The sequence below is a fragment of the Panthera tigris genome, chromosome B4, assembly GCF_018350195.1.
Source record: "Panthera tigris isolate Pti1 chromosome B4, P.tigris_Pti1_mat1.1, whole genome shotgun sequence".
In the NCBI taxonomy this organism is placed as follows: domain Eukaryota; kingdom Metazoa; phylum Chordata; class Mammalia; order Carnivora; family Felidae; genus Panthera; species Panthera tigris.
This window is the reverse complement of record NC_056666.1, coordinates 39,213,122-39,236,439: the sequence shown is the minus strand read 5'-3', so window position 1 is coordinate 39,236,439 and position 23,318 is coordinate 39,213,122. Positions and strand designations below refer to the sequence as shown.

At 37.7% G+C, this 23,318-nt stretch overlaps 2 protein-coding genes across 8 annotated transcripts in view; one reads left to right on the top strand and one right to left on the bottom strand.

Annotated features, from left to right (window-relative positions):
• The window catches only part of AKAP3 (A-kinase anchoring protein 3), a 48,069-nt gene extending 39,981 nt beyond the window's left edge, over positions 1-8,088 (top strand). For all 3 annotated transcript variants that reach the window (XM_007089653.3, XM_007089650.3, XM_042991619.1), the window contains exon 6: positions 7,740-8,088. In XM_007089653.3, coding sequence (XP_007089715.1) covers positions 7,740-7,895 — 156 coding nt within the window. In that variant the 3' untranslated portion in view covers positions 7,896-8,088. The remainder of the gene's footprint in view (positions 1-7,739) is intronic.
• A 1,603-nt stretch (positions 8,089-9,691) lies between these two features.
• DYRK4 (dual specificity tyrosine phosphorylation regulated kinase 4) overlaps positions 9,692-23,318 on the bottom strand; it is a 52,354-nt gene continuing 38,727 nt past the window's right edge. For 4 of the 5 annotated variants that reach the window (XM_042991614.1, XM_042991615.1, XM_042991616.1 and 1 more), the window contains 4 exons: positions 20,282-20,342; positions 16,360-16,489; positions 10,701-10,876; positions 9,692-10,009 (listed from right to left, as the gene is read on the bottom strand). In XM_042991614.1, coding sequence (XP_042847548.1) covers positions 9,765-10,009; positions 10,701-10,876; positions 16,360-16,489; positions 20,282-20,342 — 612 coding nt within the window. In that variant the 3' untranslated portion in view covers positions 9,692-9,764. Of the gene's footprint in view, positions 10,010-10,700; positions 10,877-14,558; positions 14,716-16,359; positions 16,490-20,281; positions 20,343-23,318 lie in introns of those variants that run through there. The other variant, XM_042991618.1, reaches the window with a different exon arrangement.

Genomic DNA, 23,318 nt, shown 5'->3' with positions numbered 1-23,318 from the left:
ATTCCCTATAGCCATTTGGTTCTCCTGGGAGTAAACACTGTTGGTTTTTAAGGCCAGGTATGTTAAGAGCTTACTTCTCTAGCACAGTTCATTAGGGTTGGGTGTCTGATATGGGGCACAAACCCCTCACTTCTCAGGGACAAGCTTCATATTATGAGACAACTCCTGAGTGTAGCTCACTGTGCATTTTCTTGCTAGACCATGTCTAACTGCCTCTCCTACCCATCTTGATGTGGTCCTTCTATATTCTCTTGTGGAAGCACTGTTCAGCTAGCTTTTGGGTCCTTTTCAGAGGGACTTATTCCATATGTAGCTGTAGATTTGTTGTGTTTGTGGGCAGAGGTGAGTTCAGGATCTTTTCATGCTGTTATCTGGAATCCTTCCCTGAAATCAAATTTTGAGGCTGGAAAGCATGAATACTTATTCAAGTTGCTGCTTCATGGTAATGTAGAGGAATTAAGGAATAGAGACCATCCCTACCACACATATACACATACACACACCACACACTTAGGGCTTTTGATAATTTCATTTCAATTGAGAGAAATAGAATAGCACCAAGTAAGTAGTAAGCATGGCACAAGAGGTTGGAATTATTTATAAAAATAATTCATCCTCATAGAAACCAGAGGATGTGGAAGAATAAGTGGTATTGGTAACCCTTGTAACTGGGTTACTTTGTTTATCTGATTGCTGAAAAGGCACAGGATTGTACGACATACAGAAGAGGCTATACTATATAAGAAACTCTGTGATTTATAAACTTGGAACTAAAGTGTGTCTATGGACCAACAGCACTGGCATCACCTGGGAGCTTGTTATAAGTACAGAATCTCAGGCTATATTCTTGCCCTACTGAATTAGAAACTCAATTTTAGCAAAATCCCCAGGCCATATGTGTGTACATTTAAGTTTGGGCTAGAGGATATAACATGGGGTTCCAATCCTAGATATATCCCTAAGAGTTCTTGGCAGGTTCTGTCTCTTTACAGTTTTTCCAGTCTGTAAAAGACAACTATTTTGATACACAACAATTAGTAGAGGGGCCTATATTCACAAAAGCTTTAGACTGAAGAAAAAAATCTAAAAAGGAGCGTAGGTTTCATGTGTATGATATGTGAAGTGCTTTTGTTCTATAGCCATATTGTAAGTCAAACCCATTATACATAACATACATAACACATTCTGGTTTTATATTATTTTGAATTAGAATGTCTGTAATATACTTAATTAAAATGAAGCAACATACTTGCATTCCTCTTATACACACAAACACATACACACATACATACATCTTTGCCCAGTGTAAAGATAAAGATGATCATCTATTTTATTAAAGGGAAAGAATGGAAAGGATGGGCAACAGCATGTCCAAATCTCAACTAATAAGTAGGTTTGCATTGAATATCAGTATATTTTTAGTAACAGTTGTATGAAGTATACATCAAAGAAACTACCTGAAAATTATTTGAGATTTTTTTTTTGGCAGAAGGGGAGATATGGAAATACTCCATGCTAATGCTGTAACACTGTGATGCCCATGAACCCAATTTCTTTAAACAAATTTGTATCCATATTTGAATAGATAATATGTATATAGTACTACATCCAAAGGCACAAAAGGCACAGTGAAATTAAGGATTTTTTCTATCCTTATCTCCCAACCCATTGCCCTCCCTGGAGAAAACGTTTCTGATTAATTTCTTCTTTATCCTTCCAGAAATACATATGCATATACAAGCAAATGCTTATAGGTATATATCTTTTCCTTAAGTCAATATATACATATATATATATATATATATATATATATATATATATATATATATTCTCTTCCACAACATATTACCTGCCACATTTTTCTTACTGGCTATATATTATTGTATAAGGATATTTAACCACTCTCCTATATATGGACATTTCAGTTGCTAATATTTTGTCCAAAAATAATGCTAAACATACAGATTCAAATGTATCTGTATGTGCTAAATACCTAGGAAAAGAATTTCAAGATGTCTCAGAGAAATGTATTTGTATATTAGATATATATTTCCAAATTGCCTTCTATAGAGCTTGTACCAATTTGCACTCCTATTAAAACAATATGAGAGTGCCCATTTCCCATGCTTTAACCGATTAGTAAGTGCCAAATGTTGCCTTGTTTTGCACCTTTCTTATTAGAAAAGTTTGAGAGCCACTTGAATTTCCTTTTTCATGGATGAATTTTGTTCATAACCTCTGCCCATTTTTCTACTGGGTTGCTACTCTCTTTCTTATTGACCTATAAGAGTTTTATATATGCAAGAAAATTAGCCTTTATGATATTAAATACATTTTTTGTCACTTGTCTTTTGATTGGTGTTTTTGTTTTGTTTTAGTTTGTTTTGCCATATAAAATTTTTTAAATGTTTATGTAGTCAAATATAAGGCATTTTAAAATTTTGTTTCTAAGTTTCATGTCATATTTTGGAAAACATGCTCACTACAGGATGTTAACAAAAATTACCAATGTTTTCTTCTAGTACTTTTATGATTTTTAAAAATATTTAAGACTTTGATCCATTTTCAATTCATTTGTATATAAGGTATGAGGTAGGAATGCAAGCTCTTATTTTTTTCTAGGTGCTACAGGTTGTTGGTTCTTTTCTTGAATTTTCTGTTCTGTTACATTGAATTGTCCATTCCTAGTATTTTACTAGCATACTGTTTTAATTACTGCTATTCAGTAATGTGTTTTAATATCTGGTAAGTCTAGGAACTCCTTACTTCTCTATCTCAGAACTTTCTAGGGTACATTTCTGTTTCTGTCCCCCAGCCACATGTAACCATTTATGTTTTCCATCATCATAGGTTTACCTTTCTTTCATTTTCTATAATGGAGCCATAAAATATGCAGTCTTTTACATCTGTAAAAGACTACACACACTAAGCATAATATTTTTGAGGTTTATCCATGTTGTAGTATGTATCAGTAGTTCATTTTTCTTTATTGCTGAATTTCATGAAATGGATATATAATGCATTTTGTTTATCCATTCATTAGGTACTGGAAATTTGGATTATTTTCACTTTTTTGCTATTATGAATAATGCTATTATGAATACTCACATACAAGTCTTTGTGTGGACACATGTTCTCATTTCTCTTGGGTAACAAGCAGTGGGATTGCTACATGTTATGGTTAGCATGATTCTTAAGAAACTTCCAAACTGTTTTCCAAGATAGCTGTACCATTTTACATTCCCACCAGCAGTGTATGTGGGTTTCAGTTTCTCCATATTTTTGTCAACATTATTTTTTTGTTATAGTTGTTATAATGGTATTTCACTGTAGATTTAATTTGATAGACATACATTGAAGTGACTAAAAATGTTAAACATCATTTTATGTGCTCATTAACCATTCATATATATTTTTGGTGAGTTGTCTGCGCGAATCTTTTACCCATATATTTTTGTTAATGTTTATTTATTTTAGAGAGCACAAGCAGGGGAGGGGCAGAGAGAGAGGGAGACAGAGGATTCTAAGCAGGCTCTGAGCTGTCAGCGCAGAGCCTGATGCAGGGCTTGAACTCATGAACCGTGAGATCATAACCTGAGCTGAAGTCGGACACTTAACCAACTGAGCCACCAAGGTGCTCCTCTTTTGCCTATATTTTGACTGGGTTGGTTTCTTCTTAACCAAGTTGCAAGAATTCCTTATATATTCTGGATCCAAGTCCTTTATCAGATATAAATGATTTGCACATATTTTCTCTCAGTCTACAGTTTGTCTTCTTACTCAATGGAGTCTTTTGAAGAGCAAAAGTTTTCAATTATAAGATCTAATTTATTTTTTCCCTTTATTGCTTGTGTTTTTTAATAGAAATTTATTGTCAAATTGGTTTCCATACAACACCCAATGCTCATCCCAAAAGGTGCCCTCCTCAATGCCCATCACCCACTTTCCCCTCCCTCCCACCCCCTATCAACCCTCAGTTTATTCTCAGTTTTTAAGAGTCTCTTATGGCTTGACTCCCTCCCTCTCTAACTTTTTTTTTCCTTCCCCTCCTCCATGGTCTTCTGTTAAGTTTCTCAGGATCCACATAAGAGTGAAAACATATTGCTTGTGCTTTTTGATGTTATATCTAATAAATTCTTGCCTACCCCAGTGGTTCTCAACTGGAAGCAGTTTTGCCCCCAGGGGACATTTGGCAATGTCTAGAGATATATTTTGTTGTGTCACCAGCTGAGAGGGAGTTGCTACTTGGGTCTAGTGGAAGAGGCCAGGGATGCTGCTAAACATCCTAGAATGCACAGTACAGCCCACAACACAGAATTACCTGGCCCATCACGTAAATAGGACCAGATTGAGAAACCCTGACCTAACCCAGCCATGAAGATTTTCTCCTTTGTTTTCTTTGATAATTTCAGCTCTTATATTTTGGTCTGTGATCCACATTGAGTTCATTTTTGTGTATAATATGAGGAAGGCATCGAAATTCACCTGTTGCATGTGGATATGAGTTGTCTCAGTATCATTTGTTGAAAAGACAAATGGAGAGCTGGCCCTTATGAATTATCTTTCCCCTTTTTAAACAATCACTTGTCCATAAATGTTGAGGTTCTAACTTTTTTTCAGTTGATGTTTCAATGATACATTTTTTTCAATATTTTTACTTTTAACTTACCTATATCATTTGAAGAGGTTTTTTTTTTTTTTGTAGGTAATATATAGTCTAGTCATGTTTTTTTTTAATCCATTCTGACAGTTGGTATGTTTACATCATTTACATTTAGCCTAATTATTGATATGTTTGGATTTGGGTCAACTGTTCTAATTTACCTCCTTTTCCCCCATTTGTTGCCACCTTTTGGATTATTTCATTTTTTTTTTTAGTATTCTGTTTTAATTTATTGTGTTTTTGACTATATCTCTGTGTTGTTTTTCAAGTAGTTTCCCTAAGGATTACAATATACATACTTTTTAGAGTCTATGTAGAATCAATAGTTGCCACTTAAACTGTGGTGTAGAAATCTTACTACTTTATAGGTCTCATTACCTTCTCCCTTACGTTGTAGTTATTTAATGTAATCTACATGTAATCTACATATATGTAATGTAATCTACATATATATTAGAAAAATCCTTAGACAATGTTATTTTTGCTTTCAATTATAAAAAATAAAGTCACACCTCATTTTATTGTGCCTCACTTTGTTGTGCTTTGCAGGTATTGCATTTTTCACAAATTCAAAGGTTTGTAGCAACCCTATATCTGGCAAGTCTGTTGGTGCCATTTTCCCAGCAGTATTTGCTCACTCTGTGTGTCTGTGTCTCATTTGGGTAATTCTCAAAATATTTCAAACTTTTTCACTATTATATTTTTTATGATGATCTGTAATCAGTGATAAAAATTCACTGAAAACTCAAATAATGGTTGACATTTTTTAGCAATAAAGTATTTTTTAATTATGTACATTGTTTTCTGGACATATGCTGTTGCACACTTAATAGTGTAAACATACTATTATATGCACTATTATACTATTAGTATAGTGTAAACATATAGTGTAACTATTAGTATAGTGTAAACAATAGTGTAAACATACTATTATATTTTTTTGGTTTGACTCACTTTATTGTGATAAAAAAATTGACTCACTTTATATAAAGTGTGATATCACTTTATTATGGTGGTCTTGAACTGAACCCACAATATCTTCAAGGTATGCCAGTATTTTAAAGAACAGAGAAAATTTATTATTGAGATTTTTACTGTTTCTGTTGTTCATCATTCATTCCTGATGTTCCCAGTTTCCTTCTGACATAATTTTCCTTTTGCCTGAAGAATTAGAACACAATTTCTGGCCATGACTTAAAAAATATTTTATTTATTTTTGAGAAAGAGAGACAGAGTGCAAGCAGGGGAGGGGCAGAGAGAGAGCGAGACACAGAACCAAAGCAGGCTCCAGGCTCAGCTGTCAGCACAGGTCATGATCTCACAGTTCGTGGGATCAAGCCCCACATCAGGCTTTACCCTGCCAGCATGGAGCCTGCTTGGGATTCTCTCTCTCTCTCCCTCCCTTTCTCTCTGCCCCTCCCTGGCTTGTGGGCACTCTGTCTCTCTCAAATAAATAAATAAACATTTTTTGACCTTATTCCTGATGTATAATTTTTGATACAGGATTCCGATTTGGCAGTTCTTTTTAGTGCTTAAAAGTGTTGTGCCATTTCCTTCTGACATTTTTGGTTTTTGACCAAAATATGCTGTCATTTGAATTATTCTTTTTAAAATAATGCAGCATTTTCTCTGACTGCTTTCAGATTTTTCTTTAATTTTCAGCAATTTGATTTTGACAGGTCCTAAAGTGAATTTCATTGGGTTTATCTTATTTTAGGCTCACTGAGCTTTTTGAATTTGTCAGTTATATCTCTTGGCAAGTTGGGGAAACTTTCATCCATTATTTCTTGCAGCATATTTTCTGCAAACTCTTTATTCCTCTCTTGGAACTCTAATGACATAAAAGCAAGGCCTTTGGCATTATTCCACAGGTCCCTGAGCTCACTTTATTTTTTTCAAAGAGGTTTTATTGAAGAAAGTTTAATCAATTTCTTATGTTGTTCAATGTGGTTTATTTCTATGAATCCATCTTTAATTTAACTAACTTTTCTCTCTCATCTTCATTCAATTTAGCCCATCTGACAAGTTTTCATTTGGATTTTATGTTCTTAGTTCTAAAATTATATCTTCTCTTTGTTGACTTGGTCCTTCCATTTGTTTTAAGAATATCCATATGTTACTTTATTCTCTCTCATGGAAATTTCCCCCTTTGGAAAAGCTCCTGATACTTGGCCTATTTATTTTCCTTTTAACTCTTTCTCAGAGAGTCAGATGCAGAATACACAAAATAAAAATCTGGTTGTTTTTATTTGACAGAAACAGTGCAAGTGGGGGAGGGGCAGAGAGAGAATCCCAAGCAAGCACCACCCTCCCAGCACAGAACCCAATTCAGGGCTCGAACCCATGAAGAAGCCGTGTGAGATCATGACCTGAACCGAAACCAAGAGTCAGACGCTTAACCAACTGAGCCACCCAGGTGCCCAAAACTCTGGTTACTTTAGATGAATGGTGATGTACTGTGTTCATATGGTCAGAATTATTGCTTTGGCTAATTTTTCTCATTTCGAGCTTGGAAAGAGAGAGGAACAGGGGGTTCAGAGATCTGGATATGCATGTTGCTTCTGCTAATTTCTAGCACTGTATTACTGACAAGTCTCACCACCTCTCTGAGCCATGTCTTCATGAGGGTTGAATGGATCTCTGAGTTGCTCTTGTGCTCTAGCATTCTAGGCTCTCTGTTCTGTGGGGCATGGAAAGCAACATGTCCGTTTGTCCTCTGGTTATTTCACCCCTGCCCTTGTGGGTCTTAGGACAATGGTGGAAGACTGTTTTATGATATTACAGTGAGCTTAAGAACTTTAAAAGTCTTAGAAAACAAGATCACCCTTGACCAAATACCTACTGGAGGAAGCAAGATTTAGTCTTGGTGGGAGATCGTACTTTCCATATGATGTACAGGTGGATGCTAACATCTCTTCTTTCCAATTATGGAAGTCTTCTCAGCATCTAATTGGAGCCCCTTCTTCCGAAGTTTTCCAAGTTCTGCCCAGCCTCTTTGTTCTAGCCTTGTCAGGCCCTTTCTGGTCTGCCCTGGGATGCTCTGTCCTTACACTACTGCTTTCTTTCCTTTCCACAGCTACTTCAGCTCTCGGCTGCTGCTGTGGACAAAGGACGTAGTGTAGGTGAGGTCCTGCAGTCGGTGCTGCGCTACGAGAAGGAGCGACAGCTGGACGAGGCGGTGGGAAATGTTACACGGCTGCAGCTGCTGGACTGGCTGATGGTGAACCTGTGATCGGCGCCCACCCACTGCTTTCCCTTCTCCCCATCCCTTCTTACTTCCACAGCTCTCCTCTCCATATCCTTACAGAGCCCTATCATACCACTCACATCAAAGACACGTCATCTTATGCTAGTCACTGGATTTTGCAGATTTTCCCGTCCATGCAAGCAAGGACACAAAATTAAAAAAATTACAATGGAAGGACTCCAGGTGTTTGGTTTCCTTGGGATCCAATCGACAATAAGGTCAAGAAATTTCAGGAATTAAAAAATAATCAGATGGGTAACAAGAAGAAAAATAGTGCTGGACTGAGAGGCCTGCTAAGGTGTTTCTATGTATCCTGTCTGTGCTACAACTTGCAGATCTCTGGCCTTAAAATGTTCCCTAAGAATAAGACTATTTAGCCTTTATAATCATGCAAATCACAAAGTATCTTCTATTCAACCTGAATCATTCTCATTATGATATGGAGGACTTGGCTTCTTCTCCTATCTCTGTAGAACAATGGTCTTCCTCAATTTTATTCATAGTTGGTGTCAAAAAAGGTCCAGAAGACCTGAGTTCTATTGCCATGTCTATACTTTTCTGGCTATAGGACCTGGGACAAGTCACCTGTTAGGACATTTCTCCCACCTAAGGCATTTTCTGTTCTTACCCTCAACTTTCTGTGAAATTTTATATTTTTGATCTTGCTAGAAACTTTCTCCTTTGGTTCCTAATTTCTGTATTAATTCCATCTCTTGGGGGCTCTACTCAATTCTGTCAACCCCTGGAATATTTATCTTTCCTATTTCCTTTTGACCCTCTGCTATTCTCATTCTGTTTCACCTTTCCTGGGTAAAAGGTGTCTCCCTTCATGGAATATGACACAGTGATTAAAAGGAAAACTATAAAATCAGGTATATTTTCTATGTTGTTTATGAGGTTATGATCTTAAGAAGTTTCTTGTAAAATTGTATCTGTTCTATAATTACAATCATATAGAGATTATGTATTCATGTAGATAAGGACTAGTAAACCAAAAGAACCTGATTAGATTTTGAGGATGCTGGATGAATGAACATATCCTGTTATTTACTCGACTTCCCTTCCTTTGGGAAATATTCTGTCCCCTACTCCACAGTCCAAGAGAGGCATCAGTCATGGTGCTACCACCATCACAGTATAGGCTTGTGACCCAGGCTGGCCAACCACAGGATCCCAATATCTCAGACATAGTGCTTGGTTCAAATCCAATAATTTCTGAGATTTTCCTGCCAGCACTGCATCTTTTTACTGGATAACGGTGGTTACTTTAACATCTTGGCAGAGCTTGTCTTTAGAATGAAAACCACAAAAAGAAGCAAAACTAATAGGTGATGAGGGAGTCTGAGCCCTATGACCTTGTCTGAACTTTTAGATTCTGCTGTGCCTGAAACTACACTTACTTACACCTCCTGATTCCCCAATTACATAAGCCAATAGATGTCCTTTGTTGCTTAAACTAGTTAATAGCTGAATTCAAACTAGTTTTTCATTTTCATTTTCAAATAAGAGTCCTAACAGGTTAGCTGTCTTGTGGGGAAAAGAAAAAAAATTCTTTTATTTAGAGTTCTATTAGTGATACTATACCATTGAATACTTACCCCTCCCCCCCCCCACCCCCACCCCACACATACATTGTTTTATCTGAGGGCATAAGAAGGGAGTGTAGGTGCAAGGACATTCTCCCCCATCTCTCATAATAGGAATCATGCTTAACTAGCCATATGAATAGTTTTTAAAAAAAAAAAAAACCTTTATGCATTAAAAAACAACAATCTCTGTAATATTGTACAATATAAGTGCTGTCTCTAATAAAAATCCTTGGTGGAAAGGAACAGGACACACCTTCAGCAAAGGTCATACAATAGGTGGTAAAATATTCATGTTTTTGGATGAGGAGTTTTTACTTCGATGCCCTGGGGAGGTTTTGGACTCCTCTGGTCCAACAACTGCCTCTGGCTTTCTGGAAGCTTCTGTTAGCTGAGGCAACTGGACAACTTCAGATGTGTGCTGGAGAATGCCCTGCTGATCACCTGAATTCTGAACCTGCTTAGTGGTGCCACCTTTTATTTTGTCTATGGTCTCTTCTTTGATGGTCACCTCTGCCAAAGGAGAGAGAAGACAGAAGGAACAAGTGTTCAAATGTGAATTATATTCTATTAGACCATAAATCACTTTGGGAAAATCCTGGTAGTAATGATACAAAAACAATTCATTTGTAAAGAGCATTCTCTGTGTCAGGCATTATTCTAAGCACTTTACATTTATTAATTTCTTTGAGCCTTTTCACAACCATAGAGAATAGGCATTATTCTCATTCTCATAAATGAAGAAACTGAGACACAGGGAAGTTAACTAAATTGCCCAAGGGCCTACACCTGGTAAATGGTAGAATCAGAATTAATCCCAGGCAACCTGACCCCAGGGATGATGTACATAACCATGAGGCTATATTGCATATAAAAGATATCTGCCTAATGCCATAATCAGTCTGATAAAAATTCAAAAGCTAATTATAGGCAAGCCAGAGGAGGACACAGTGAAAGAAAAGGAAAGGACAAGAAAAGAATTGAAGACAGAGAAAAATGGAAAATCCTAATGATAACAGGGCAAAAAAGGGGGCAAATCCAGCTAGAAGCAAGACTCCTGAAAGAGGTTATACTCAAAAGTGAGAAATGGCAGGCTCCTGGTGATGTAGTCAGAATAATTATCCAAGGTGGAGGTCAGAGAAATTGACATACAATCCTCCAGAGGTACCCGATCCCTGGACTATAGGAACAGGACTGACTGTACCTTTTTTGCCCAAGGGATGATGCCCTTGAACCTTTTCCTTCCGAGCCTCAGAGGGGAAACAGAGACTGGGTTTCCTCAGGGTCTGGGGCCTGGACCGTGGTTTGAAATTCCGTGGCTCATGGATCCAAGCATGCTTGAGGGCCTGGTCAGGGGTCATGCGAAGAGAAGGTTCCCATCTATACACCAACAAAGCCCAGCATGGGTTATTGTTTTGCTTCCCTTTCTAATGTTGAAAACATTTAAAAAGACCCTGACGACCTCAATAAGGTATAATAAAAATAGTTCATTCTTAACCAATCTAAGCTGCGTTATACTTCAAAGATATCATAGATATCAAAGATAACAACATATAAAGTACCTGGAAACTATGAAAATAATCTTTTTAGGAAATTTGCATGACAAACCAGGGAACATATGAGAGCCCAAATCTTCCAGAGTTCCTGGAAATTCCCTCAAAAGAAATATTATAATATTATAGAAAATCTTAACCACTTGGGATTTAGGGTTCAGTAAACTAAGATCAAAACAAAGACATGGTTAATTTCAATTCCCAAAACTTGGGACTTCAATTATATCACACAGAACATTATAGAATGCTAGAATATTAAGCTTATAAGGAGATTTGGGTATAATCTAGTCAAACCTCCAATGCAGTGACAAGGCATCTGACAGAAACTTCAACACAGAATCATCTTGCTATTCTTTTTTTTTAGCTATAATATTCTTGTCTTTATTTTTTTAAATATATGAAATTTATCGTCAAATTGGTCTCCATACAACACCCAGCGCTCATCCCAAAAGATGCTATCTTCAATGCCCTCACCTACCCTCCCCTCCCTCCCACCCTCCATCAACCCTCAGTTTATTCTCAGATTTTAGAGTCTCTCATACTTTGGCTCTCTCCCACTCTAACCTCTTTTTTTTTCCTTCCCCTCCCCCATGGGTTTCTGTTAAGTTTCTCAGGATCCACAGAAGAGTGAACACATATGGTATCTGTCTTTCTCTGTATGGCTTATTTCACTTAGCATCACACTCTCCAGTTCCATCCACGTTGCTACAAAGGGCCATATTTCATTCTTTCTCATTGCTATGTAGTACTCCATTGTGTACATAAACCACAATTTCTTTATCCATTCATCAGTTGATGGACATTTAGGCTCTTTCCATAATTTGGCTATTGTTGAGAGTGCTGCTATAAACATTGGGGTACAAGTGCCCCTATGCATCAGTACTCCTGTGTCCCTTGGGTAAATTCCTAGCAGTGCTATTGCTGGGTCATAGGGTAGGTCTATTTTTAATTTTTTGAGGAACCTCCACACTGTTTTCCAGAGTGGCTGCACCAGTTTGCATTCCCACCAACAGTGCAAAAGGGTTCCCATTTCTCCACATCCTCTCCAGCATCTAGTCTTCTGATTTGTTCATTTTGGCCACTCTGACTGGCGTGAGATGATATCTGAGTGTGGTTTTGATTTGTATTTCCCTGATGAGGAGTGACGTTGAGCATCTTTTCATGAGCCTGTTGGCCATCTGGATGCCTTCTTTAGAGAAGTGTCTATTCATGTTTTCTGCCCATTTCTTCACTGGATTATTTGTTTTTCAGGTGTGGAGTTTGATGAGCTCTTTATAGATTTTGGATACTAGCCCTTTGTCCAATATGTCATTTGCAAATATCTTTTCCCATTCCGTTGGTTGCCTTTTAGTTTTGTTGATTGTTTCCTTTGCAGTGCAGAAGCTTTTTATCTTCATGAGGTCCCAATAGTTCATTTTTGCTTTTAATTCCCTTGCCTTTGGGGATGTGTCAAGTAAGAAATTGCTGTGGCTGAAGTCAGAGAGGTCTTTTCCTGCTTTCTCCTCTAGGGTTTTGATGGTTTCGTCTCACGTTCAGGTCCTTTATCCATTTTGAGTTTATTTTTGTGAATGGTATAAGAAAGTGGTCTAGTTTCATTCTTCTGCATGTTGCTGTCCAGTTTTCCCAGCACCATTTGTTAAAGAGACTGTCTTTTTCCCATTGGATATTCTTTCCTGATTTGTCAAAGATTAGTTGGCCATACTTTTGTGGGTCTAGTTCTGGGGTTTCTATTCTATTCCATTGGTCTATGTGTCTGTTTTTGTGCCAATAACATGCTGTCTTGATGATGACAGCTTTGTAGTAGAGGCTAAAGTCTGGGATTGTGATGCCTCCTGCTTTGGCCTTCTTCTTCAAAATTACTTTGGCTATTTGGGGCCTTTTGTGGTTCCATGTGAATTTTAGGATTGCTTGTTCTAGTTTCGAGAAGAATGCTGGTGCAATTTTGATTGGGATTGCATTGAATGTGTAGATAGCTTTGGGTAGTATTGACATTTTAACAATATTTATTCTTCCAACCCATGAGCACGGGATGTTTTTTCCACTTCTTTACATCTTCAATGTCCTTCATAAGCTTTCTATAGTTTTCAGCATACAGATTTTACATTTTTGGTTAGATTTATTCCTAGGTATTTTATGCTCTTGATGCAATTGTGAATGGGATCAGTTTCTTTATTTGTCTTTCTGTTTCTTCATTATTAGTGTATAAGAATTCAACTGATTTCTGTACATTGATTTTGTACCCTGCAACTTTGCTGAATTCATGTATCAGTTCTAGCAGACTTGGTGGAGTCTATCAGATTTTCCATGTATAATATCATGTCATCTGCAAAAAGTGAAAGCTTGACTTCATCTTTGCCAGTTTTGATGCCTTTGATTTCCTTTTGTTGTCTGATTGCTGATGCTAGAACTTCCAACACTATGTTAAACAACAGCGATGAGAGTGGACATCCCTGTCGTGTTCCTGATCTCAGGGAAAAAGCTCTCAGTTTTTCACCATTGAGGATGATGTTAGCTGTGGGCTTTTCATAAATGGCTTTTGTGATGTTTAAGTATGTTCCTTCTATCCCAACTTTCTCAAGGTTTTTATTAAGAAAGGATGCTGAATTTTGTCAAATGCTTTTTCTGCATCAATTGACAGGATCATATGGTTCTTATCTTTTCTTTTATTAATGTGATGTATCACGTTGATTGATTTGTGAATGTTGAACCAGCCCTGCATCCCAGGAATGAATCCCACTTGATCATGGTGAATAATTATTTTTATATGCTGTTGAATTCGATTTGCTAGTATCTTATTGAGAATTTTTGCATCCATATTCATCAAGGATATTGGCCTGTAGTTCTCTTTTTTTACTGGGTCTCTGTCTGGTTTAGGGATCAAAATAATACTGCCTTCATAGAATGAGTCTGGAAGTTTTCCTTCCCTTTCTATTGTTTGGAATAGCTTGAGAAGGATAGGTATTATCTCTGCTTTAAATGTCTGGTAGAACTCCCCTGGGAAGCCATCTGGTCCTGGACTCTTATCTGTTGGGAGATTTTTGATAACTGATTCAATTTCTTTGCTGGTTATGGGTTCATCTTGCTATTCTTGAGTATTTTTAGTGACAAGGCACTTACTCACATAATTAGCTATTCCAGTATTGATAAAACTAATTCTTTAAAAATTCTTCATTTTAATTGAGCCTAAATTTACACTTCCCAGGAACTTGCACACTAATAAAAGACCCAGGTTCTAATTCTACCTACTAACATTACAGTAGTCCCCCCCTTCTCCATGGGGTAATACATTCCACCCCCAGTGGATGCGTGAAACTGGACAGCACAAACATCTGTATATACTATGTGTTTTCCTATACACATACCTATGATAAAAATTTATAAATTAGGCACAGTAAGAGATTCACAACAATAACTAATAATAAAATAGAATAAGTATAATAATATACTATAAGAAAAATTATGTGAATGTGGTCTCTTCCTCTCAAAACATCTTCTAGTGTCTTACTCACCCTTCTTATGATGTGAGATGATAAAATGCATATGTGATGGGATGAAGTGAGGTGAATGACACAGGCAGTGTGATGTAGTGCTAGGCTACCAATGACCTTCTGACGAGATGTCAGAAGGAGGATCATCTGCTTCTGGACCACGGTTGACTGTGAGTAACTGAAACCATGGAAAGTGAAACCGTGGGTAAGGGGGGGCCACTGTATAGAGAATGGGACAACCCACCTGTATTTTATGTTACAATCCTCCAACTATCCGAAAACATTTACATTGCTACTAAGTGTTGCTCATATGATATGGTTGCCACCTTCCTGCATAGGAAATTCCAGCTATTGTCTTACTGGTGTCCACCACGCTGGGGATAGCTTTTAACTGCAGGTAGATGGCATTAATATTGTAGACTTATCACGCTCATAAACAACTCAATCTCCCAGTTCTTTTTCAAATGAACTGCTGTTAAGCTACAACTCCCCACAGGACTTTACATTTACCTCTCTTAAATTTGACTCAAAACTTCTAGTCTCTCATTCCAAAAATTTGCTAATTAGTAAAAAGAAGAAGAAGAAGGGAAAGAAAAAGGAATGATCAGATAATGGGCCCATTAGCGTGACTGCTCCTTGCAAGTTGTGAACAGCCAGCCCTTTGCTCTAAAAAAGAAAATAATTTCTTTCTTGGTTCTGAGCTGTGTTCTGGATGGCTGGGGTTTATGGATAATTCACCTCAGTCTCAGTAGTGAGTTTTTGTCATTTGTTAAAGCACATTCATTTTATAGCCTCAGCAAGAAGCTGGCAGTGGGTGGTGACATGGAGATAATGATGGAGTACAGGATCCTTCTCTATCTCCATTCTACAGATGAGTAGCATGACCCTCAACCTTCAGAAGTACTTGACGGCTTATCTGCTGAGCTAGTGCACAAATGCCAGAAGAGTATTTTGCTAAAACTACTCCATCCCACTGGAAGAATGAGAGGCCATAGACCTATGGTCTCTAAAAATGCTAAACACTTATAGGACTGATATAACTAGAAGGCACCTTAGGAATACCCGTATTATACAGAAAAGGAAACTGAAGCCCACAGAGAGACAATGACTTATCAAATATCATGCAGCTAATCTATTTGCCATTCAGTGGAAACACACTTGCAAAACCTCTTTTAAAATAATGACAAGAGCTAACATGTTCTAAACACCTTCTAAATTAGGCACTGCTCTGAGTGCTTTTTTTACTGGTCTTTTTTTCACTGTGACTTGACTGAAATACAGAACCTAATTTCTCAGAGTCAAAATAAGCTTATAGGTTTGTAAAAGCTGTACAAAATAAATGGTTTATAGATAACCCCTTGCCTAATTCCTTAATACAAAGAGGATTTAGGCTTTATTTCCTAGGGAAATAGGGAGGGAACCAGAGACATACACTGGGTATGTATGTAAACAGTTACAACATAGAGGAGGTTGACTTCAGTTCATGAAGCAAAAGCTATTCAGAACCTGCCTTCACCTTGCTGTCTGGCAGTTTGAGGCCAAGAAGGCAAGTTCTACCCACACACTGTAATCCAGGACAAGTCACTGTTTGAGCTCAGACTCCACATCTCAAAATTAAGCAAATCATCTACTTGCTAATCACACAGGAAGGGAAGAGAGCAGTCTGATGAGGGAAAGCATTATATAGACTTCAAGCTCTATGGTCAGTATTTATTATTATTTTTATAACTGTGTCCCAGTCCCAGACTTTCACCAGCAAATGAGTGGGAAAGTACAGTGTTTAAGAGGACACCTAGAGGCAAAGACACCATGACAAACTCACACCAAACATCTTCTGAGAAAGTCCAGGAAGCTGGCATCGTAGGTTTTCAGCACCATCGTGAGATCCTTGGAATCTGGGTATCTTTTTCTCCCCCTGTTGTTGGTCATATTTTTAGGAAAACCTTTGGAATCTTTGGAGATACAACATTCTGTGTTTAGTTCCAGGTGTTAATATCCATTGGTCACATCACAGCTTTTTACTCAACCATGCTGCTTCTTGGAATGGTCTTTGCAGCTCTATCTCAGTCCTATACCATACCCCTCCCATACACACGAACATGCCCTCAGTCTCAGTCAGATGGAAAGAACCACATGTAGATTATCCAGTGAATGCAATTAACCTTTACAAACAATACTCCCTACTATCCAGTATGTTCTGAGCCTCCTTCCTGCCCCCTCCTCCCCAGATCAAATGACTTAAATGGTTTAACATTAACCAAGGTAAAATAATAATGATAATGATAATATAATAATAATAAATCTAAAGTGACAAAAACATCAGCTCTGAACAGAAAAAGATGTTGTCTATTCTTGGATTTTCTATGCCCTCTCTCCTTTCTCACTAGCCCAATAAAATGAGAATTTGGGATATGCCTAAAGTATAACAAGAAAGTTATTGTAGGAGAATCATCTGCTTTCAGAACTCATTTACAAGCCACACAAGCAAATAAATCTCATTACTTTCTATAGTCACATCAAAATTTTGTCCATAAATTGGAATCACCAAACTTGGTTTGTTGCTTAAGACACAGTCTTGAAGTCAATTTTCTTCAGTCATTTTTCACTGATTAAAACCCTTACCAAAGGTATTTGTCATGCCTGAAAAGAAGCCCTGAAAACATCTCCAGAGGTTTCTCTAAAATGCTCTGTGCAGTGCTTTGAAGGTGAGGTCACTCATCTGGATATCTTTACTCTGGTGTGCATGTTCAGAAAAGACCACTTTTGCTCATACCTTGTAAATCTGCGTAAGGATGGACATGAACAGATACATACACTTTGCATACTAAACTGAATTCTCACAAAAACTCAGTGGGGTTCACATGATGGGCATTCTGGAAGGTGTATAGTGAAGCCCTTCTATTACTTTTGTAATCAATACAATTTGTGGGTCCTCAAAAAGAACATATGCTCATACTGAATTCCTAGAAGAAACCACAAATGTGTATATACACATACGTGGGCATGTGTATCTACAGACAAAAATAAATTGGGGACATTGCACAGGGTATATAGGTCTTGTGAACTCATATAAACCCCATTTCCTTTGTTCAAACCCCATTTCCCTTTTTACTGCGGCACTAGTACTCCCATTTGATCTTATATTTCTCTTTTTACAAATGACCGAAGAATCAGGCTCACAGGCTTATAAAAATAACAGCTCATGAAGTTGTCAGTATGTAATTGTTTTTCTTGTTCAAGTTTTTCTCATTGCTCTGACACTCCCCAATATTTAATTATTATCTCCATCTCCTTTTTGCAGCCTAGAGCATCTAAGTAGCTTACTACCCTTGAGGCAACATCACTTTCTGCTAATCAAACATATAAACTACAGGTTGCTGGGGTTTGAGGAGCTTTTGGCAGCCCAAATATGGGCAAGGGAGAGCCAAGAATTGAGGTGAACATATTGTTTCTCCAACTTACCTTATCATAAGAATCACAAAGAGCTGTTAGAAACTGACTCTTGAGTTCCACCTCAAATCTGCTATATCATAGGTTATATAGGAAGATAATGGAAATTAGCATTTTGCCAAGTTCCTAACTGATTCTTTTCTTTTTTAAGTTTATTTTTAGGGTGTAAGGGGACACACAGAGAGAGGGAAGAGAGAATCCCAAGCAGACCCCATGCTGTCAGCACAGTGCCCCATGTGGGGCTCAATCTCATGAACCATGAGATCATGATCTGAGCAGAAATCAAGAGTCAGATGCTCAATGGACTGAGCCACCCAGGCTCTCCTCCCCAGCTCTGATTCTTATAATCAGATAAAGTTTGGGAAACACTGAAGAGGATGCAGCTCCCAATAAAGCCCTTTCTTATGCAGGAAGTGAAGATATGTGGATGTTGCCACCAAAAACACATCATTATTTTAAAGCCTCAATGCTGATGGTAAAAATCAGTACTCTATGAACCAGACCCTCTTACCATGCCTTATATTACTTTCCTTTTAGTGCCCCCCACTATAATTTTGACTTCAGTGTTATGGGCTTAAGACGTGAGCCTTCCCACAATGTCTTATCTAGCCACAGAGAACACCAATATCCCTACTTTTCTTCCCCTAAATCCTTTGAAATCCAAAAGGCTGAATTAAAGATGGTGGATAGGAAAAATATATTTGGGGTTAAAAGACCAATTCCATTGCTCTATGTATAAGTTATACAAACAAGCCAGCCAGATCTTCCCACCTAGCCATCAGACTGCTCTAGAAGAAGTGTTAGTGCATGGGCACTGTTCTAAAGCAACCAGGACACTGATCATGCCCAAAGGGAAGGTCTTCAAAGCTCTGACTACAAGGTGAAATCTCAAAGATTTAACCATTGGAATGGCATGGGACTGACCAATCAGAAAGGATGACATCTTTGGCACTGAAACAAGATCATGAGGTCTGCTTGCCAGGCCTTAAAATTTTAGTTTCTGGATCATAGAGTCCAATGAGTCCTGGAAAAGGGGCCAGGGAGCCTGTAGCTGTGGCAGTGGTTTTTTACCAAATTGTGCAGATGGAGACTACATTTTAACCCCCCACATGATTGAACCAGTGTATACTGACTCATCACTAACATGACTAAAACATTTTAGTCCAGAAGGATCCCCCATTAGGGTATCTTTAACTCTTTTGTTGATGGGGCAAGTTAAAGAAAGTAGAGGATTCCCCCCCAAATTTTTGAGGGGCCCTCTTGGGTGGAAATAAGATGTGAGATGGCTAAGAGTGATGGAGATTCCACAGCCAATATAAGCCTGTAAATTGACCTGACAAGAATGGCTGGTCAGAAATGTCATTCCAGATGGCGCAGAGCCCCTAATTGTGGAGTCCCTTTTCCCTCACATCTGGCTTTGCTCCATGTGGCTGAACTTCCATTTCACTATGGTTTTCTTTTTTTTTTTTTTTCCATAAGAATCCCTTAGGTTCTTGTGATTCTGTAAAAGGATTTTAGATATGGGATTGAGTTCATCTTTGTGGTGCATAGTGCCCTGGAAACCCTGCCTCAGTTGGACCTGAGGTAGATCATTGATCTACCTGTCCACATTGTACAGCACCAATCAAATAGAAAGGCAGAAGGTCAGAAAATCCAGAGCCTGGAAACAGCATGGGGCCATTGATGAGGCTTAATTCCAACAATTAGGCAGATGTCCTCCACATAACTGGCAAGCCACAACATACCCACAGCCAAACTGTTCTGACAACCTTTATTTACCCATTTCATAGCCAAGTCTCAATGATCCTGCCATAGTAAAGATATGGGGATTTAAGAGAATTTCAGCAGGAAAGAAATGCTCCATTATTTATATAACAAAGAAATTTCCCACTCTTCTGGAAAAGAAGCTTCTGCTCTTTGATTTCCCTGAACAGTACATAGTGTGAAAGGGGAAACTGCTTGCAGACATAAGGAGAATTTACAGGAGATGACATAATTATAATATTTCAAGTTTTCAAGATCTGCTGATAGATTTTCTGAACAGGAACCTGGCTATTTTTATGCCAAGATCTCCTTTGCAATGTGACTGCCCCATCCTATCTCCATCATGCTTTCTGGTACCACTTCTCAGCATCTTTTTACTTTTCTAACAGAAACTCCCAATCACAGCTTGCCCTTTGGGATGGAGCCATGGGAAGAGAACTAAATGGGGTTTAGAGTATGGAAGATATCTTCAAGGTCTGTAAAAGCTCATCATCACAATGGGAGAAAGAGATTTAGACCTGGGGACTTACCAAAAAATGTCTGTCTCCTGGAGGCTGTCTGAATGAAGTGGGTTGGCGGCAGGCCCAGCACCTTCAACAAATACAATGCGGTGGGTTCACTCTTGTGGACTCACACATTAGAGCTGGTGGGACTTTGGCCAAACTTTGCTTCTACAGACAAGGACCCGAGGATATTAAGTGATAACCTCAAGTCAGTGGCAAAAAGGCCCAGAGCATGGGTCTTCTGACTCCTAATTTAGGGCTGTTTCAGTATCCTGAGGATCAATATTAGCCATGTTATTCTAAATAAGCATTAGCACCAACTAGAGGTAGGCCACTCTAGATGGCAGCCAGATCTCATTGTCAGAATAAATAAACCAGTGTACATGCTAGCCACCCTTGAATTAAGAAATGACCTCCCTGGGAAGGGAGGAGGAGAAAAGGAGGTGGAAATCACCAGATGGGCATCAGTCTACTATTTGACAAAATATCTTCTTGAAAAGAAAAGTGTAAATGTACTTGTTCACCTTTACCCACTGAAGCCTATAGGGAGATTGGTTCAGGGATCTTCATTAAATCATCCATCATCAACCTTAGAAGCCAAGTACTCTGATTGTCTCATTTTACAGAGGTCCAGAAGGGGGAAGTAACTTGCCCAAGAGAAAGATCCAGGACTAGACTCCAGGTTTACTGATTCCCAGGCCAGCGTTCATTCTACCATAGATATCATTTATAGTTATTATTACCTAAATTATTTTTTAATGTTTATTTATTTTGAAAGAGAGAGAGAGAACGACCAGGGGAGGGGCAGAGACAGAGGGAGAGAGAGAGAGTCCCAAGCAGGCTCCACACTGTCAGCACAGACACCAATGTAGGGCTCGAACTCACAAACTATGAGATCATGACTTGAGCTGAAATCAAGAGTCGAACACTTAACTGACTGAGCCATCCAGGTGCCCCAATTACCTAAATTATTTTAATACTTATTATTTTCAATCATGAAATGAAACTATGTTTACTAATTCTCAAGGGTGTGTGTGTATCCCTCTGAGTACCTATAACTTTGAGGCAATCTAGAAAATAGAATTTTTGGATTGATGGGTGGACAGACAGATAATTAAATAGAGTAACATAAATATATACATGGAGAGAGCAAGAGAGAGAGCAAGAGAGAGAGAACAGAGACAGAAAAAACAAACAGGGAAATTAGATAGATCTTTGTTCACAGTCAAAATATCTTTGTTTACTGATATAATAGTAAAATGTGAAATTTCCATTTTTTAGGGTTATTTTCTCCTGTTTTATCTTCCATAACAAGAAGACTTTAAGAAAAATATACGATAAATAATATACAATGAGCCTTAGTAAAGCCTTCTTATTGGAAGATATTCTTCCCAGAAAGTTAGGATAATGAATGACTAATGACTGAACAATATATAGATTTGGATAGGTGTCATCTTTGGTTTTTAGATTCTTCCGAGCATATTTGAAAGGCTGGTATAACAGTTTAATTTTAAAATGTCACTATTCTAGCTGAAAGAGAAATTAATAAAACAGTTGCAATTACAATTGCACCAAAAATAATAAAATACCTAGGAATAAACTTAACCAAGGAGGTGAAAGGCCTGTACTCTAAAAACTATAAAACATTGATGAAAGAAACTGAAGATGACACAAAAAAGATATTCCATGTTCATGGATTGGGAGACTAAATATTGTTAAAATGTCCATACTACCCAAAGCAATGTACAGAATGTAATTCCTATCAAAACATCAACAGCATTTTTCACAGAATTAGAACAAATAATCCTAAAATTTGTATGGAACTCACAGAAGACCCTGAAGAGCCAAAGCAATCTTGAAAAAGCAGAATGAACCTGGAGGTATCACAATCCCAGATTTCAAGATATACTACAAAACTGTAGTAATCAAAACAGTATGGTACAGGCACAAACACAGACACATGGATCAATAGAACCAAATAGAAAGCCCAGAGGTAAATCCATAACTATATGATCAATTAGTCTTTGAGAAAGTAGGAAAGAATATGTAATGAGAAAAAGTCATTTCAACAAATGGAATCGGGAAAACTGGACAGCAACATACAAAAGAATGAGACTGGACCACTTTCTTACACCATACACAAAAATAAACTCAAAATGGATAAAAGACCTAAATGGGAGACCTATAACCATAAAAATCCTAGAAGAGAGCACAGGCAATAATTTCTCTGACATCAGCTATAGCAACATTTTTCTAGATATGTCTCCTGAGGCAAGGAAAACAAAAGCAAAAATAAAATATTGGAACTACAACAACTAAAAGATAATGTACTGAATGGGAAAAGATATTTGCAAATGACATATCTGATAAAGAGTTAGTATCCAAAAATATATAAAAAATTTTTACAACTCAACACCCAAAAACCAAATAATCCAATTAAAAATGGGCAGAAGACATGAACAAACATTTCAACAAAGAAGACCTATAGGTGGCCAACAGACACATGAAAAGATGCTCAACATCACTTATCATCAAGGAAATGCAAATCAAAACCACAATGAGATATCACCCATACCTGTTAGAATAGCTAAAATCAAAAACTCAAGGAACAATAGGTGTGGACAAGGATGTTGAGAAAAAGGAACCACCATGGCCTATTGGTGGGAATGGAAGCTGGTGGAGCCACTGTGGAAAACAGTTTGAAGATTCCCCAAAACATTAACAATTAGAATTACCACAGATCCAGTATTTCCACTACTGGGTACTTACCCAAAGAATACAAAGATACTAATTCAAAGGGATACATGCACCCCTTTGATGATTATTGCAGCATTATTTACAACAGCCAAATTATGGAAGCAGCCCAAGTGTCCATCAATAGATGAATGGATAAAGATGTGAGATATATACATATGTGTGTGTGTGTGTGTGTGTGTGTGTGTGTGTGTAACGGAATATTATTCAGCCATAAAAAGAATGAAATCTTGACATTTGCAACAACATAGATGGAGCTAGAGAGTATAATGCTAAGTGAAATAAATCAGAGAAAGACAAATACCATATG